Source organism: Ornithorhynchus anatinus, chromosome 6, assembly GCF_004115215.2.
Source record: "Ornithorhynchus anatinus isolate Pmale09 chromosome 6, mOrnAna1.pri.v4, whole genome shotgun sequence".
NCBI classification, from domain to species: domain Eukaryota; kingdom Metazoa; phylum Chordata; class Mammalia; order Monotremata; family Ornithorhynchidae; genus Ornithorhynchus; species Ornithorhynchus anatinus.
Window position 1 is genome coordinate 41,703,889 of NC_041733.1, and position 18,718 is coordinate 41,722,606.

Here is an 18,718-nt window from a genome sequence, read left to right on the forward strand (position 1 = left end):
AGGGTGTGTCTTTGTGTCTCAGTGTCCCCAACTGTAAAATGGGGATTTAATACCTGTTTTCCCTCCTACTTAAGACTGTGAGCCCCTGTGTGGGACAGGACCGTGCCTAGACTGTGAGCGCAGACTGAGACTGTGAACCCCACGTGGAACAGGAACTGTGTCACCCCACCCCACCCCATCGCTTAGGACAGTGCCTGGCACAAAGTAAGCACTTAACAAATACCACAATCATTATTATTAAAGTATCATTTATGCCCAGTCTACCTTCGGTAGCTGAAATGCGACCCGTGATGATCTGATGGGCTTCGTGCTACTTAATGCTTTCAAAGCAGCTGAAATCCCAAACTACAGACATGGCCATTCTCTCTCTCTAGGCCTTGCACTTCTTAAGGATGGAATGGGAGAACTATTGACACTTTTCAAGTTACTTCTGCCAAAACCTTGTATTGGGGTCAAACCTCCAACATTTCAGGATTTGTAGCTCTGTACTGTTCACCCCTTCAGTTGGGGACGACTGAGCCAGCTAAGGGCTAGTGCTCTTATTATATTCACCTGGATCCTGCTGTGGGGAGGGTGAGGTGGGGGGACGGGGAGAGATTCATGTTTAGATCCAAGAGATTGCCTGAAAATTGTTCTCCTCCATTCTCCCTCCCCTCTGGGACCAATTTGGATCTGGGAGAAACCATGGGGTGGTGTGGGGTTCTGAAATCACACCCCCACCCCAGTCAGCTCTGGACCTGAAACTTGGTTATGGTGGAGGGTAAGAGGGCTTGAGGAAAAAGGGCAGTGTGGCCTAGTGGAAAGAGCCCAGGCCTGGGACTCGGAGGACCTGGGTTCTCATCTGAGCTCTGCCAGCTGCCTGTTATGGGACCTTGAGGGAGTCACTTGATTTTCCTGGGCCTCAGTTTCTTCATCTGTAAAATGGAGAGTCAATTCTTGTTCTCTCTCCTACTTAGACTGACAACCCATGAGGGACAGGGACTGTGTCCAGCCTGATTAACTTGCAGCGTTTAGGACAGTGCTCGACCCACAGTAAGAGCTTACCAAATATAATTTAATTATATTAATGTCTGTCTCGCCCTCTAGACTGTAAGTTCGTTGTGGGCAGGGAATGTGCCTTTTTATTGTTATATTGAACTTTCCCAAATGCTTAGTACAGTGTTCTGCACACAATTAAGTGCTCAATAAATACAACTGACTGACTGATAATAATGAAGCCTAGCTGTAGACTGCTGAGAGACCACCTTGGTTCCACAGACCAGCCTGGCATTCAGCAATCGGGAGTGGGTTGGCTATCTACTGAGCATTCATTTATACATTCAATTTATTCATTCATTCAACTATATTTATTGAGCGCTTACAGACCTCTTGGAAGACAGAGACTTTGAGATGCAGAATTGAAAACTGCACCAGGCACTGTAGTTGATCCTTGCATCAGCCCTACAGAGTATGATGGGGATTGTGTCCAAGCACGAGGCTTGGCGCATAGTGAGCTCTTTAAAACATGCCACTGTTCTAAACAAGGATCTCTCTACATCTCCTTCACTATGCACAATGAGAAAGAGATAGTCAGACACACCAGTGCTGCATATCTGTTAAACCCTGTGAGCTCAGAGGCCAGCTCTGTGTAGACATGAAAAAACAAACAGAATCCCCATAAAAACTGTAGGCCTAAACCCTAGAGAATGATATTAGCAACTAAGTAAAGAGAGAAAATGTAATGGCTTGTCCATGTAGGGGTGGAGAGGGGCAGGGGGAAAGAGAGAAGATCTCAGAGTCATCCCACTACTAGGAGTTGAGCCCCTTTCCCACCTCCCCCTTCCCCCCCACACCCAGTACTGACAATAATAATAATAATAATAATAATGTTGGTATTTGTTAAGTGCTTACTATGTGCAGAGCACTGTTCTAAGCGCTGGGGTAAAAACAGGGGAATCAGGTTGTCCCACGTGGGGCTCACAGTCTTAATCCCCATTTTACAGATGAGGGAACTGAGGCACCGAGAAGTGAAGTGACTTGCCCACAGTCACACAGCTGACAAGTGGCAGAGCTGGGATTCGAACTCATGAGCCCTGACTCCAAAGCCCATGCTCTTTCCACTGCGCCACTCTGCTTCTCTGATCCAGAGAAGACGATCCAGACTGAATCAGTCTGGCAGTTTTGGATCTCAGGTGAGCAGAGTCCTGTGCTTTCAGGGGGTGTGCTTGCTGACAGTCACCCAGAAAACAGGAACTGGAGGGCTGTGACTTACTCAGAGTGGTCCTGGTGATGAGCTTGAAGGGCCGGAGCCCCTCAAATGCCTTCTTGGATATTTTCTCCATAGAGAAGTGGTGCAGGACACCTGCCACAAGAGGAGAAGCAAGACAGGTTAGGCGTTGCCCCCGGGGGCACTGGCATCTCTTTCCTTGGGCCAAGGGCATCGTCTCATTATTGGGCTCTGGGTGTCATTGAGCCCGCTGACCATCAACCTTTTCTTGTTCCTGGATTATTCCTCTCCGCTGGGGCAGGAGGATGGGCGTGGAGTAGTCAACTCTCTTGACCAGGGGATCCTACTCAGTGGAAGGGGCCCAGAAAAATCAGACCCAGATTCCCCTTCCTTTTCTTTTGCCCCCAACCTCTGCCCCCAGAGAAGCAGTGGGCAGTGCCAGGACCAACGACCCAACCTTTCCATCATACCCTATCCAAATGAGTCACAGTCCTGAGGATAAGTCCCTAGGGGTGGAGAGAAGCCATTCTGTAAGTGTTTGTGCTGAAGCAATTGCCAAGGACTCTTTATCCTTTCAAGTACCCACCTTTCCTCTTATAAAAATGTTAGGGGATGGTTCTAAATTCTCAACTTCCCTGAGTATCCTTGACTGCAGCCTTCCGGGAAACCTTACAGAAACCTTGCAGATAAGCTGCCCTGTTTGACCAGCCCACCAACATTTTCTTTAGAACCAGCCCAAACTCTCCCCAAAGGTTCATCACTAGCAAAGCAAATGAAACACGTATCCTTCAGGACTCTCTGGCCGTGAACCAGGCGAACGATTAGCTATCTGATTAGGCTGGGAAATCCATCGAAAGACCCCAGCCAGGAGTCACAACCCACTCGTAGAGTCGCTCGGAGAGAGTTTAAATCCCAGTTTTAATACCAGTTTAAATGAAGCAGCTTGGCCTAGTGGATAGAGCATGGGCCTCGGAGTCACAAAGACCTGAAGCCTAATCCCGGCTCCGCCACTTATCTGCTCTGGGACCTCGGGGAAATCATGTAACTTCTCTGTGCCTCCAATACCTCATCTGTAAAATGGTGATTAAGAATCTGAGCTCTATGTGGGACAGAGACCGAGTCCAACCCCATTTGCTAAGATCTACCCCAGTGCTTAGTACAGTCCCTGGTACATAGTAAGAACATAACAAATTCCTCAGTTATTATTATTATTATTGTTATTATATCACAGTGCACTGCCCAGAAGACAAATGTCATGGAGCTCAGTTCTGCACTTTGGGCTACAGCTTTGACTTGGCCATGATGAGCTCAGCCCGCCTTCTGAGGGAGAAACTTAAGGAGCTCAGGTCAAAGACGAGAACAAAGCAACCATGTCCTAGCCGATGATTTCAGGCACAGAGCCCAGGGGGAGGTAGCAGTTGCCATCCTTGAGGGAAAGTGAGTATAGGCGTGGGGCAGGACTGGGAGAAGAGCGGAAACGTGGCCTAGTGGAAAGGGTAGGGTCCTGGGAGCCAGGGGACCTGGGTTCTCATCCCGGCTCTGCCAATTGCTTACTGGGTGACCTTGAGCAAGTCACTTAACTTCTCTATGATTCATTTCTCCTGTTCTCGCTCCTACTTAGAGTGAGAGCACAATTGGGACAGTGCTTAGAACTGTGTTTGATACATAGTAAGTGTTTAACAAATACCATAAAAAAAGAAAGATGACTGTTGAACTGAGATAGGAGGAAAAAATAAGAGTGTACCACCCCTTCAGCCTCAGATTAGAGGGAGTGGAGAAAACCACTCACTGTTTGCATTTTCAATCCAACCACTTTATTCTTCCAGCCTGGGAAACTCTGACCAGTGACCCGAGATCTAGTTTGGAGATCCCAACAACCATTTTGCCTCTTGAGTGGGTCCTGCTTTATAGAAGAAACCAGAAGCAGTGTGGCTTAGTGGAAAGACGCCGGGCTTCGGAGTCAGAGGACATGGGTTCTAATCCCAGCTCCGCCCTTAGCTGTGTGACTTTGGGCAAGTCACTTAACTTCTCTGGGCCTCAGTGACCTCATCTGTAAAATGGGGATTAAGAATGTGAGCCCTACATGGGACAACCTGATTACCTTTATCTACCCCAGCACTTAGAACAGTGCTCGGCACATAGTAAGCGCTTAACAAATACCATAATCATTATTACAGCGTATTTTGGTGGGGGGGGGGGTTATGTACTTTTTTAAGTCCTTTTTTTTAAGTGCTTATTATGTGCCAGGCACTGTACTAAACACTGGGGTAGATACAAGGTAATCAGGTTGGGCACAGTCTTTGTCCCATGTGGGGCTCACAGTCTTGATCTCCAGTTTTCAGATGAGGAACTGAGGCACAGAGAAGTGAAATGACTTGCCCAAGGTGACCCAGAACATAAATGGGTCAGCATTGAGAAGCAGCGTGGCTCAGTGGAAAGAGCCCGGGCTTTGGAGTCAGATGTCATGGGTTCGAATCCCGGCTCTGCCACTTGTCAGCTGTGTGACTGTGGGCAAGTCACTTCACTTCGCTGTGCCTCAGTTACCTCATCTGTAAAATGGGGATGAAGACTGTGAGCCCCACGGGGGACAACCTGATGCCCCTGTGTCTACCCCAGCGCTTAGAACAGTGCTCTGCACATAGTAAGCGCTTAACAAATACCAACAAATACCAACATTAAATGGCAGAGATGGGATGAGAACCCAGGTCCTTCTGATCCCCAGGCCCATGCTCTATCCATTAGGCTACAATGCTTCTCTATTGCAGGCATCTCTAGGGCAGTAGCACAACTAAACCCTTCCAAGGCCCAGGCCAGGGGAAGGAAACGCCAGGGGAAGGAAACCTAAAGGGACAGGGACTAGTAGGTAGGGCCTGGGCCTGGGAGTTAGAAGGACCTGAGTTACAATCTACCCCTTGCCTGCTGTGTGACATAGGGCAATTCACTCCACTTTGCTGGGCCTCAGTTACCTCATCTGTAAAATGGGGCCTAAAACTGTCAGCCCCTTGGGGACAGGGACTGTGTCTGATCTGATTATCTTGTATCTACCCCAGTGCTTAATACAGTTCCTGACACAGAGTAAGTACTTAACATCTCACCCACATCTTGCCTCTGGCCTGGGATGCCCTCCTTCCTCATATCTGACAGACAATTACCCTCTCCTGCTTCAAAGCCTTATTGAAGGCACAGCTCCTCCAAGAGACCTTCCATGAATAGGCCCTACTTTCCTCTTCTCCCAGACCTTTTTGAGTCACCCTGACTAGCTCCCTTTATTTTTCCCTTTCTCCCAGCCCCATAGCACTCATGTACATATCTGCTGTTCATTTATTTATATTAATATCTGCCTGCCCCTCTAGATTATAAGCTTGTTCTGGGCAGGGAATGTGTCTGTTTATTGTTATATTGTACTTTCCTAAGCGCTTAATACAGTGCTCTGCACACAATAAGCATTCAATAAATACAATCGACTGATTGAAATACCACAATTTTTATAATTATTATTAGTGTTGGATAAGGATAGGTTGGTGATGAAGCATTTAAAACTGCTGTTATTGTGAGGGGTGTTGAACAAAATGCACATAATGCAAGCCAATCACACAGTTCATGCCCAGAGTAACTTAGTTCACTTCATTGTGAACCCTTAGATTCACAATGAAGTGAGCTAAGTTACTCTGGGCATGAATTGTAAGCCTGGCTTCCTGCACACCAACTGCTCAAAGGTTTCATTTTGCTTGGCTCTTCTGCACGGAAAGGCTGCCGACCTATGATTAAGGCCAAGGCAGTTTCTTTGGCCAAAATTGAAGGTGAATCCTGGATTGGACCCAGGACATGAAAGAATTTGCTACTGACTCAGAGTGGGCTGAGTATAGGGGTGGGAGTGGTCATTCTGATTTTGATTCTGATCTTTCCCCAGCAAAGGATGAGAAAGCAGGGTGATCTGGCTCACCTTTTCGAATGGTCCAAACATGGAGCTCAACTTGAGGGGGCTTCTCAGTCTCCAGGGCTATTTTTCTGATGGTTTCCCCATTCTCCATGAACACTGACTCATACACGGGCAGCGTCTCTTCTCCACAGAAGTAGTCTTTGTCGTCAAAGCCCTGGCCAGGTATTTCCTCTGGGGGTGGAAAACAAAGCTTCATGGTCAGTGTCTTTGCAACAAGAACCTGTTGAATCTACCCCAGCGCTTAGTACAGTGCCTGGCCCGTAGTGAGTGCTTCACAAAAGAGGAAGAAAGGAGAAGGGAGATGAAGAAGAAGAAGAGAGAAAGAACCTGAACCCTTCTGATTCATGGTGGCTGTGGGTGCTTTTCTGAACACATCATGCTTGAGGCAAATCTAATGCTAACTACCAAATATTATTATTTTAGTGTTCATTAAGTTGCTTCCTCTAGGCTAAAACTGGGATAGACAGAAGATAATCAGGACAGGCTCATTCCCTGTCTCACATGGATAGGGACACTAACAAGTTGAAAGAACAGCATGAAGAAGCAGCATGACCTAGTGGAAGGAGCACGGATCTGGGAGTCAGAGTACTTGGTTTTCTAATCCCAGCCTCACCATATGTCTGCTGTGTGACCTTGGTCAAGTCACCTAACTTCTCTGTTCCTCAGTTACCCTGCAAAATGGGGATTAAGACTGTGAGCCCTACTTGGGACAGGGACTGTGGCCAATCCAATTATCTTGTATCTACCCCAATGCTTAATTCAGCGTTTGGCATGTAGTAAGCACTTAAATTTCATTAAACAATAAAGAGCGGGTAACTTAAGTCCATTTTACACTGAGTCATCGCTCAGCACACACCATTCCATTCCTCCAAAACCTTCAGTGCCTTCTCACTTCACTTTATATCAAACAAAATCTCCTCACAAAAGGCTTCCAGGCTTTCCACCATCTCACCCCATCTTCATATCTGTGCTCTTCACCTGTTGCTCCTGAACTCACTTATCTGCCTTTTCTTTAACTATACCTTGAAGCAGCAGGGCCTAGTGGAAATAACCCAGGCCTGGGAGTCACTGGACCTGGGTTCTAATTCCCAATCTGCCCACTGCTAACTGTGTGACCATGGGACAACCTGATTACCTTGTATCTACCCCAGTGCTTAGAACAGTGCTTGGCACAAGGTAAGTGGTTAACAAATACCATAATTATTATTACAGCGTATTTTGGTGCGGGGGGTGGTTAAATGCTAAATGCTAAATGCTAAAGTGGTTAAATAAGTCGTTTTTTTAAAAATGCTTATTATGTGCCAGGCACTGTACTAATCGCTGGGGTAGATACAAGATAATCAGGTTGCATACAGTCTCTGTCCCATGTGGGGCTCACAGTCTTAATCTCCATTTTTCAGATGCGGTAACTGAGGCACAGAGAAGTGAAGTGACTTACCCAAGGTTAGCCACCACATAAATGGCAGACTTGGGATGAGAGCCCAGGTCCTTCTGATCCCTAGGCCCATGCTCTATTCATTAGGCCACAATGCTTCTCTATTACAGGCATCTCTAGGGCAATAGCACAACTGAACCCTTCCAAGGATTGGACCAGGTGAAGGAAACCTAAAGAGACGGGGCCTAGTGGATAGGTGCCAGGGGCAGGGATTACCATTCCATTTTTGAACGTGAGGAAACAGAGGCCCAGAGAGGATTGACCAGTCAGCAGCAACACCGGGACTAGAATCAATCAACTGATAGCTGGTATTTACTGAGGGCTTACTGGGTGCAGAACACTGTACTGTTTGGGAAAGTACAATACAGTAGATTTGGTAGACACGATCCCTGCCCACAAACAAAAAAAGCAGCTCACAATCTAGTGGGTGAGACAGACATTAAAATAATAATTATTAGTATTATTTTGGTATTTGTCAAGTGCTTACTATCTGCCAGGCATTGTACTAAGCACTGGGGTGGATGCAAGCAAATCGGGTTGGATACAGTGCCTAGCCCACGTGGGGCTCACAATCTCAATCCCCATTTTACAGATGAGGTAACTGAGGCTTGGAGAAGTGAAGTGACTTGCCCAAGGCCACACAGCAGACACGTAGCAGAGATGGGATTAGTACCCATGATTTTCTGACTCCCAGGCCCATGCTCTATCCACTATGCCATGCTGTTTCTCTGTAAAATGAATTACAGGTAGGGGAAATAGCAGGGTTTAAACCTAATTACATAAGTGCTGTGGGGGTTGAGGGTAGGGTGGATATCAAGTGTTTAAAGAGTACAGGTCTTCTGCCTCCCTAGCCCAGGCCTAGAATGAATCAATCAATTAATGATATTAATTGAGAGCTTACTGGGTGCAGAGAACTGTAGTAATAATAATAATAGTTATACTTATTAAGCACTTACTGTGTGCCAAGCACTATCCTAAATGATGGGGTAGATATGAGATTATCAGGTTGGACACAGCCCCTCTCCAAAATGTAGCTCACTGTCAAGGTAGAAGGGAGGAGGATTTAATCCCCATTTTACAGATGAGGAAACCGAGGCACAGAGAAGTTAAGTGACTCGCCTGAGGTCACAGAGCCCACAAGTTGCAGAGTCTGGATTAGAACCCAGGTACTCCCTCAGGCCTGTGCTCTTTCCACTAGGTTATGCTGCTTCCCACTCGACTAAGCGGTTGGGAGAGTATAATACAGCAAAGTTGGTAGGCTCATTACCCGCTCACAGGGAGCTTACAGTCTAGAGGGGGAGAGAGGGAGGGGGTAAGTCTACTTTCTTCCTGATCTAAACCGAGTGGAGTAGAAGGCTCTAGATGTGAAAGGCAGTGTCCACAAACTCTCACGTACTTCATTTGACAAACACATCTGGATCCATACATGCTTGCCTACAGGGACTCGCCTACAGATCCTTTCTTGGACAAAAGAGAGGATCCTGATTCAAATCAAATCAAATCCCCGCGGCCAGCCACGCCGGCCAAAAAAAGACCCAGAGTTCGTTTCGTTTGTTTTTGTTTTCGTTCAGATCCTGATGCAAATCTACGTGCTGTATCCAGATCCTTTGAGGCTGTCTTCAAGGGAAATAAATGACTTTCCAGGGAAGTTAGTTCCCAGGGTGGAAAGGCGGGTGCCGGTGGAGGGCCTACAATCAAACTCGCGATTATCCAGGAGTGGACTCTGATGGAGGGGCTCATCCAGGTTTTCTGCCCCCGGCTTTTGCCTGTGTCAAATGTGGTGGGCACCCCCCTGCTCCACTCTGCTTGACCTCCCCTAGGGGGAAGTGATGGGAGTGGAGGGGCCGGGGGTGGGTTGGGAAACAAGGCTCATTCCATCACCTGGGCCCGATCCGTTCCCGATCCGAGTCATTCATAACTCATTCACTCTGTTTTATTTTTTATAGAGCACCTATTAGGTTCACAGCACGGCACTGCCTATTCGTACAAGTTCAATCAGAGTAAAGGACCCTCTCAGCTGTATGTTTACTCCTGCAACGGTAATGAGCCAGGGAAGAGAGAAGTTGAAACTTAAATTGATCTGGGGGTGGGTGGGAGGCTGATCCTAACGTCTAAATCAAGATTTTAGGGGCATCTCTCTCCATCTCCCCATAGATAACCCTGAATTCCCTGTTCCCAAATCCCCACCTCTTTCCCCATCTCCATTCTTTCAGGCACCTCACTGTGCTCTGTGCTCTGGGCTGGGACCTTTTTTAAAATACTATTACCAATAATAATAATGGTATTCGTTAAATGCTTAGTAAGTGTCAAGAACCAAACTAAGGGCCGAGGTAGATAACAAGATAACCAGCTCCTACAAGAGGCTCACGTTCCAAGTAGGAGGAAGGATAGGTATTGAATCCCCATTTTGCAGATGAGGTAACTGAGGCACAGAGATGTTAAGTGACTTCCCCAAGGCTACACAGCAGGCAAGTAAGTGGTGGGACCGGCATTAGAACCCAAGTCTTCTGATTTCCAGGCCTGGGCTCTTTCCACTAGGCCATGCTGCTTCACAAATGCCTGATTCAGGTGGTGATGTTACCTGAGTGCTCTGAGAGCCTAAAACTGCAAAGCACTGAGGCCTAGGGGAAGTTCTAATCCCACCACTTACCTGCTGTGTGACCTTGGCAAATCACTTCACTTCTCTGTTTCTCTGTTTCTTCATCTGCAAAATGGGGATTCAGTACCTCTTCTCCCTCCAGTTTAGACTGCGATCCTCCGTGTGGATTAGGGAGCGTGACTGACCTGACCCCAGGGCTTGGTGCAGAGCGTGGCACACCATAAGCACTTAACAAACACTATATGGTTATTATTATTATCATGAGCAAGTCAGCTAGTGTAAGCTTTGAAGTCTAGCATTTCAGCCCTCATGAATGGACCAACTCTCCCACAATGGGCCCGTTGTAGTTTTCCCTCTAGAATGAAAGCTTGTTGTGGACAGGGAATGTGTCTGTTTATTGTTATATTATACTCTCGGAAACACTCTGTGTGCTCTGCACACAGTAAATGCTCAATAAATACGATTGACTGACTCCCAGCAGCCAGTGCTGGGAAGCAGCGTGGCTCAGTGGAAAGAGCATGGGCTTTGGAGTCAGGGCTCATGAGTTCGAATCCCAGCTCTGCCACTTGTCGGCTGTGTGACTGTGGGCAAGTCACTTCACTTCTCTGTGCCTCAGTTCCCTCATCTGTAAAATGGGGATTAAGACTGTGAGCCCCATGTGGGACAACCTGATTCCCCTATGTCTACCCCAGCGCTTAGAACAGTGCTCGGCACATAGTAAGCGCTTAACAAATACCAACAGTGGGGATCTGACAACCAGATTCCATTACTCTGCAAGCCCTTTAAGGGCAGGGGTCATATCTATTTCTTTCATTGCCCATTCCCATCATTACAGTGCTCTGCATATAGCGGCCACTCAATAAGTGTTATTGGTGATGATTTTTCAACATATCAATCGAATTTATTAAGCACTTACTGTATGCAGAGCACATTTCAGAGAGTATAATATAACAATAAACAGACACATTCCTTGTCCACAACAAGCTTTCATTCTAGAGGGGGAGACAGATGTTAATAAATAAATAAATTACAGATATGTACATAAGAGCTGTGGGGCTGAGGGAGGGGTGAATGAAGGGAACAAATCAGAGCGACGCAGAAGGGAGTGGGAAAAGAGGAAATGAGGGTTTAGTCAGGGAAGGCTTCTTGGAGAAGATGTACCTTCAATAAGGCTTTGAAGGTGAGGTCTGTCGGATATGAAGAGGGAGGGCTTTCCAGGCCAGAGGCAAGATGGGGTGAGAGGTTGGTGGCTGGATAGATGAGATCGAGGTACAGTGAGTAGGTTGGCATTAGAGGAGGGAAGTGTGTGGGCTGGGCTGTAATACAAGAGCAGTGAAGTAAGGTAGGAATTGGCTATAAGACTGAGCGCTTTAAAGCCAATGGTAAGGAGTTTCTGTTTATGGCGGAGGTGGATGAGCCATCACTGGAGGTTCTTGAGGAGCGGGGAAACGTGGACTGAACATTTTCATAGAAAAATGATCTGGGCAGCAGAGTGAAGCATGGAGTGGAGTGGGGAGAGACAGGAGGCAGGGAGGTCAGCAGAGAGGTCGATATACTAATCAAGGTAGGGGATAGGATAAGTGCTTGGATTAACATGGCAGCAGTTTGGATGGAGAAGAAAGGTTGGATTTTTCAAGCGATTTTTTTCCCCGGGGACCCTAAGTGATAACCTTCCCGGGTGGGACTGGCTCGAAAAGCCTCCTTCCAACCCCTCCTACCCGAGGTGACCTCAAGTACACCCCCGCCTTTGTCTCATTTACCTGGACACACTTTGCAGCATTTCCCGTCGATTTTCTGGGGGTACTTGCAGGGGTGCCGGTCAGGGCAGTGGATCTTCTTACACTCCTGCTTGGTGACGTTACAGGTGCAGAGCACACACTCCATGACCCCAAAAGCCCGGAGAGTTGGGTGCCAAGATTCGCCGTGGGAGTAGGTCTTTCCATTTGAAACGCAAACTGCAACAGCATAGGAAGGTGGGAAATCAGAGGTCAGGAAACCAAGTGGTGAAAGGGGAGGGAGTGGGGGTGGTGGGCCTGACCTTTCCTGAGGCTGGATCGTCACTGGTTCACTCGTGGTCGGTTAGCTATGTCTAGTCTTCCTCTCTTCACTCTGCTTTTCTCAGAAATTCATATCTACTGGCTGTTCCATTGGATTGTAAGATCCGCAAGGGCAGGGATCAGGTAATCCTGTGAGGAGCCAGTGGACATAAATTACTGAGAAAACCAGAGTGTGATCTTGGGCAAGTCACTTCACTTCTCTGTCCCTCAATTACCTCATTTGTAAAATGGGGATTGAGACTGTAAGCCCCATGTGGGACAGGATCTGTGTCCCACCCGATTTGCTTGTATCTACCCCAGCACTTAGCACAGTGCCTGGCACACAGTAAGCGCTCCACAAATCCTATTATTATTATTGTTATTATGACTGAGGAAGCCAGAGTGAAGAGCGGACGACTAGGCGTAACTAATTGACTAAGATCAACAAGGGCAGAGGGATCGTGGATGGTGTGGTGTTGCTTGAGAAGCAGTGTGGCCTAGTGGAAAGAGCCTGGGTCTGGGAGTCAGAGGACCTGGCTTCTAAACCCACCTCCACTACTTAGCTACTGTGTGACCATGGGGAAGTCACTTCACTTCTCTGTGTCTCAGTCCCCTCATCTGTACTCAATACCTGTTCTCCTTCTTACTTGAACTGTGAGGCCTATGTGGAGCCTAATTATCTTGCATCTGCCCCAGCGCTTAATATAGTGCTTAACATATAGTAAGCGCCTAACAGATACCACCAGCATTATTGTTATTATTGCTTCTTTCCACTGCTCTGCACACAGTAGGGGCCCCAACAATTATGGTGATATTCAGAGTTCTATTGAAGCCTCCCCCATCATCTTCTCTTCTGGCAAGGGCTCATTCAAGACCATTGATTGAGAGACTGATGGGTGCCCGTGGAAAGTGGCTGATGAGAACTGGGGCTAGTGGTCCAAATCTCTTAATGCGTATTCTTCCCTGATGCCACCCATCCCTGCCCAGGCCTGAGAGTAAAAATTGTCCCCCAAGCTGGAATGGGTTGGTGGGAAGGAGCCGGTGTAGATGAGATCAGCCTAGATGGGGATGTCAGGGAATCCCAAATTTCATTCCCATCTCACTTAGGCCAGGCCACTGTTGCCAGAGTGACACAGCAGGGAGGCAATTATCTGGATTAATCAGGCCAAAAGAATTACCAGGGCCATAAGACAAAGGCAGATCTAGGGCCTAATTGATGCAAACAATCCCCTCCTCTCTTCCCTTTGACTCTGGATCCAAACCAGAGGGAGTCTATGCTGAGGCCTATGCCAGCAAGCTAGCTGGTTGACTGGGATCCCAAAATACATTTTGCTTTGAACCACTTGGATTTTTCAGGTCTTAAAAATCAGCTGTCTGTTGTCAGGCCAAAGAGGGTCTGCGTGATCTGAATTAGCTGCAGGGACAGATAGCCAGGGCCCAATCTGCGCCCTTCTAGGCCTCGCTTTCCCCAGGGAAGGGAGCCGGAAGAAGAGGAATGTCACCCAGATCCTGCACAGGAAAGGTGCAACATGCACGGAGAGCTGAGGAGCTGATGCTTCTCCTGTTGGGAAGAGGAGGGATGTTGCGGAGGCTTCCCGCCAGCCTCTTGGCCAGGGCTCCAAGCAGGAGTGTGTTTTTCATTAGTGCGCTCGTCATTTCGTCCCCGCCAGTTAGATACTGCCTCCATCTCTGCTGGACCCTCTCCGCGGACAATGTGTCGCTTGTGTCGGATTTTTCCGGGAACCCAGACGAGCGGGCGAGGAAACCATTGGCCGGGTCTCGGCATGGGGCCCCTCCTCACAGAGTCCGGAGCATGGCTTTGGCGTTTTAGGCCATGTGATGTGGGATCTGCTGGAGGGTCTGGTGCCTTCTGAGGGAGGATCTCCAAGCATCTAACCAAAGGAGTCTGCTGAGAGGAAGCCAGAACATTCTCCCATGTGCTGCTTGGAATATCTGGGAAGGTCAGGGATGACCGAGGAGAAACGCCATCCCCTAATGCAAGCAGTGGGGCTTCTTTTCCTGGAGAGTAGGAGAGATCTTGAAGGTGGAATGGGCCAGGCAAGAGAGAGCTTCTTGGGGAGCTGACTGGATTAGGTGATGCTTGATTTGAGGGCTCCCAGCTGGAGAGAGATAACCTCCACACCTCAGGTTAAATAGGGCAACAGATCTGTCCCAGAGTCCCTTGAACTCCCTGCCAACCCCAAGCTAATGGAGCAGGCTGAGATACCCTGTCACAAACTGCCCCACTGCTCCCCTTTACCAGTTGGAAGGGGGAAGTTCAGTTGAAGCAGGGGTCTACACCACTAACTGGAACCCAAAGGGGCACAAACCCTTCAGAGGGAAATGATCCTTGGCAGGACTATCCTCACCCCCCAATTCTCCAGCAAGTAGGGAAGTGATAACCCAATGGTATTCACCACAGAAAGTGACTGAAATCTCATTCCCTCTCCAGGGACAGGTTGGAAATCCAAGCTGGGCTGGCCGGAGAAGAAGGTGGAAATGGGGGTGGTCTTCCCCTGTCCCATAAGGAAGAGGGATCTCCAAATCAACTGGTTGAGGAGATTCTGCGTCCCGCTCGGCGCACACATTATTTTCTTTCAGAACATGCTTTGCAGAACTTGTTGGTCATGAGAGAGAGAACTGGAGGTGACTCCAGGGCTGAAAACGGAGTGGGGACATCTAGTTTGCTGCCAGTCCCCGCATTCAGAGAAGAATACCAGGAACCCTAAAAAAAATCGGATTTTTCCAACGAGCGGAGATAGTAAACATTTCCAATACTCCTAATATGCCATCACTTTTTAGGCTTTTTTTTTCCAAACTATGGTCCTCTTTTAAGCCTGTAACTCTCTAAAGCAATTTAATTTTTTATCTATAATCTGAAATTTGCATCTAACCAGGAACAGATGTGGCCAACTGGCTTTGGTGGAACTCACTTTACCGAGATTTATAGCAGGAGCTCTTTGTAACGTATTGTTTTTCACCAGCATTATTCCACCCTCGGTTTTAATAATTTATTAGGTTTAACCCTTTTGAAGAGAAGTTTTGGTTTTTCCCCCCTGAAAGGAAACAATTCATAGAATGGTTTCATGAACGCAATCGAGCTGAGCTCGTTCCCATGCGTCCATTGGAGAAAGTAGGAATGATTAGAAAAAAGTTTGGCAGAAGATGTAGGCCATTGATTGCTTGGCTTAATTTGTCTTGCTGCCACTCTGGGTTCAAGGAAGTTTTTACATGAAGATATGGAGCCCTATGTTTGGGGGGCGGGGTGGGGTGGAGAGGGGATTGTTGTATTCACTGCAGTCAATCACGTGAACCAGTGGGCCGCAGGCTACCGTAAACCCAATTTGCATTCTTGGTTTCCGAGTTTCCGGTTGGATTACGAATGGCTAAGGATGGGCTCCCCCATTTCCGTGCTTTTTATTATTTTCTGGAGCAAACCCATCGGGCGCTATTCTGCGGGGACCATCATGTGTAGATGCTTGAGGGGAAGCTCAACTTTGTCCCTGACATCCTACACTGTAGAGGGCCCTAGAAGGAATGTTTTCCACAGTCCTTTGGGGGGGATAAGGAAGATTTAATGGAGGACAGACCTCTGCTAACTTGTGACAAGGGGGGATGTTGGGTGTGTGTGTGTGTGAGAGAGAGAGAGATAGATTGAGAATAAATTCTGGCAGCAGAAAGCCTAGTGGGAAGCAGCACATCACCTGTCTCCCTGCTGCTTCAAGAGTTCTCGGTCTTAAGTGAATCCCAGGACGGGACATGCTAGGAGGGATGTGTGAGGAGGGAACCGATGAGTTTTCAGAGGCCCACCTGGCCCCATGCAGACTTCCCAAGTGTCTCCAAATTGCAGTCATTGTGCAAATCCAGACTGAGATCCAACGCTGGCCCAGGAGCCTGGGGGTTGGTGCCAGAGGCTCATTTTCCCAATACAGCTTTGGCTTGAGTGGAGGTGGTTTTGGATGCACCGGGAGCCTTGAAGCCCTAAGCTGTTCAGAGATGCTCAACCAAAGTGACATGTTGTAACCCAGGAGGACTGGCTGAGAGTTGCAGCAAGAAATGCGGATGGCGGGTGGGACGTGATCGGGGGACTTGGGGTGGGTGAAAGGGACTCTCTCACCCAACCCTGCCTCAACCCTGGAGCTTCTCCTTGGGAAACAGAGTCAGGCAGGAGGGGGTGGAAAGTGAAGGGTATTGCTCCCCTTCTCCCCAGGCATCATCCTCCCTCGCAGGGTTTGGATCCAGGGGGCTGGGCTCCCTCCCCTTCAGGAGTGGGGGCCGGTGCCATGCCTGCCAAGCGCTTAGAATAATGCTCTGCACACAGTAAGCACTCAATAAATACGATCGAATGAAAAAGCCGCTCCGCGTGGCCCTGCATGTCCACGGGATTTCTCCAGCTTCGTTTGGCCCACCTGACAGCTATTGCTCAGTTGGGCTCTCTGGCAGATGGAGAGGCACCCTTCAGCGTACTTTTCTGGCCCTGCTTGTCAAAAAGCCATTATCGGAAATGTTGGGCAGGGATGCGGCTTCACAGAATACAAATCTGCGTGGGTCGAATGATTTGATTTAGGGGAGGGAGCCCCCACGCGATCAGAAATCCCCAGAGGATCACTTTACCTCGTCCGTGCTTGTGCTTGTTGTTGATGACGATCTGTACGATGGTCCCCGATGCTTGTTGGGGGTCGGGCAGGGCTCCCCGGTTACTCCTGGCCCCGGGGAAACGGGACCCGCTGGCCGTCTGCCTGCTGGAGCTGGGCGGGGAGTCATAGTGAGAGCGGTGATACGAGTGCCTCTGGGGAAAGACAGGGCCGTCATCCAAAGAAGAGCTAGCAACCCACTGAGGAAAAGGCAGGCAAGGCCATCCATCTACCGCAACTAAACCTAATGGACGTCTTTTCCCCCCACCTCTTCGTTGCCTGCTCACCAGCACACAGAGATACCCTTAAGCAGTGCACGAAGACTGACTTCCGGCTAGAAGTGCAAAGAGTTTCAGGGTCTGAGAAAAAGCTTCACCCTCTTGGGAGCTGTGGTGCCTCCAGAGACCTCCCTCCTCTGTCCGCCCATCCCTCTTTCAGGGACTGATACTCATGGGAGGACTGAAAAGTGTCTGTGTGTGTGTGCGTGAGCACGCTCATACACACACAAGTATGGGAGGATGAAATGGAAGGGGTGAGATTGGCTGTTGAAACCTCAAACCCAAAAGACAAAATAGTACTTGGCAAAACAAAAACTGGAAAAAAAAAACCACCCCACCATGAAAAGCCACCCAGGAAAGCTGGAAATTATGTGAAAACGCAAACGTGGAAACAGGAAGGAACTCTTGTTGTTGTTGTTTGTATTGCTGTTATTATTATTACTGTTATTATTATATTACTGTCATTACCTGAAGAGAAACTTTCCATCCCCATCAGCATGCTAACAACATGCCAACATATATTTGGCATGAGAAGCAGGGTGGCTCAGTGGAAATAGCACAAGCTTGGGAGTCAGAAGTCGTGAGTTCTAATCCCCGCTCCGCCACTTGTCAGCTGTGTGATCTTGGGTAAGTCACTTCATTCATTTAATAGTATTTATTGAGCATTTACTATGTGCAGAGCACTGTACTAAGCACCTGGAATGTACAATTCAGCAACAGATAGAGGCAATCCCTGCCCAATGATGGGCTCACAGTCACTTAACTTCTCTGTGCCTCAGTTACCTCATCTGTAAAATGGGGATGAAGACTGTGAGCCCCCCGTGGGACAACCTGATTACCTTGTATCTACCCCAGTGCTTACAACAGTGCTTGGCACACAGTAAGCACTTAACCAATACCATAATTATCATTATTATTATATTTGCTTCCTGCCCATTTAAACCCCTGGGTATAAAAATAAAAATAATAATTTTAAGTGCTTACTATATGTCAAGCACTGTCAAGCACTGGGGTAGATTCAAGACAATCAGGTCTCACTGAGGGCTCAGAGTCAAAGTACGAGGTACTGAATCCCCATTTTGGAGATGAGAGAACTGAGGCACAGAGAAGTGAGGTGACTTGCCCTAGTTTACATAGGAGACAAGTAACAGAAGCAAAATTAGAACCCAGGTCCTCCGACTCCACCAGGGAGTAAACTTTAATCAATCAGTGGTATTTATTGAGCACTTACTGTGCACATAGGATGGTTGGGAGAGTGGTGGTCTGTCAGATATGAAAGGGAAAGAAGTACCAGATCAGAGAGAAAATGTGGGCAAGCGGTCAACGGCAGGATAGACGAGAGGAGGGTACAGGGGAACTAACTGTGCGGGTTGGGAGTGTGTGGGTTGGATCTTAACGGGAGATGAGCAAGGTAAAGTAGGAGGGGGCAAGCTGGTTGAGTGCCTTAAAGCCGATGGCAAGGAGTTTCTGTTTGTTCTGGAGATGGATGGGCAACTACTAGAAGGTTCTTGAGGAGTGGGAGATGTGGACTGAACATGTTTTTAGAAAAATGATCAGGGCAGCAGAATGAAGTATGGACTAGAAAGGGGA

At 48.1% G+C, this 18,718-nt stretch overlaps 1 protein-coding gene across 2 annotated transcripts in view; it reads right to left on the bottom strand.

Moving 5' to 3' along the window:
* CHRDL1 (chordin like 1) overlaps positions 1-18,718 on the bottom strand; it is a 77,541-nt gene that overhangs the window by 861 nt on the left and 57,962 nt on the right. For both annotated transcript variants that reach the window (XM_007666516.3, XM_007666510.3), the window contains exons 8-11: positions 16,831-17,005; positions 11,941-12,135; positions 6,150-6,317; positions 2,252-2,341 (exon numbers count right to left, since the gene is read on the bottom strand). In XM_007666516.3, coding sequence (XP_007664706.1) covers positions 2,252-2,341; positions 6,150-6,317; positions 11,941-12,135; positions 16,831-17,005 — 628 coding nt within the window. The remainder of the gene's footprint in view (positions 1-2,251; positions 2,342-6,149; positions 6,318-11,940; positions 12,136-16,830; positions 17,006-18,718) is intronic.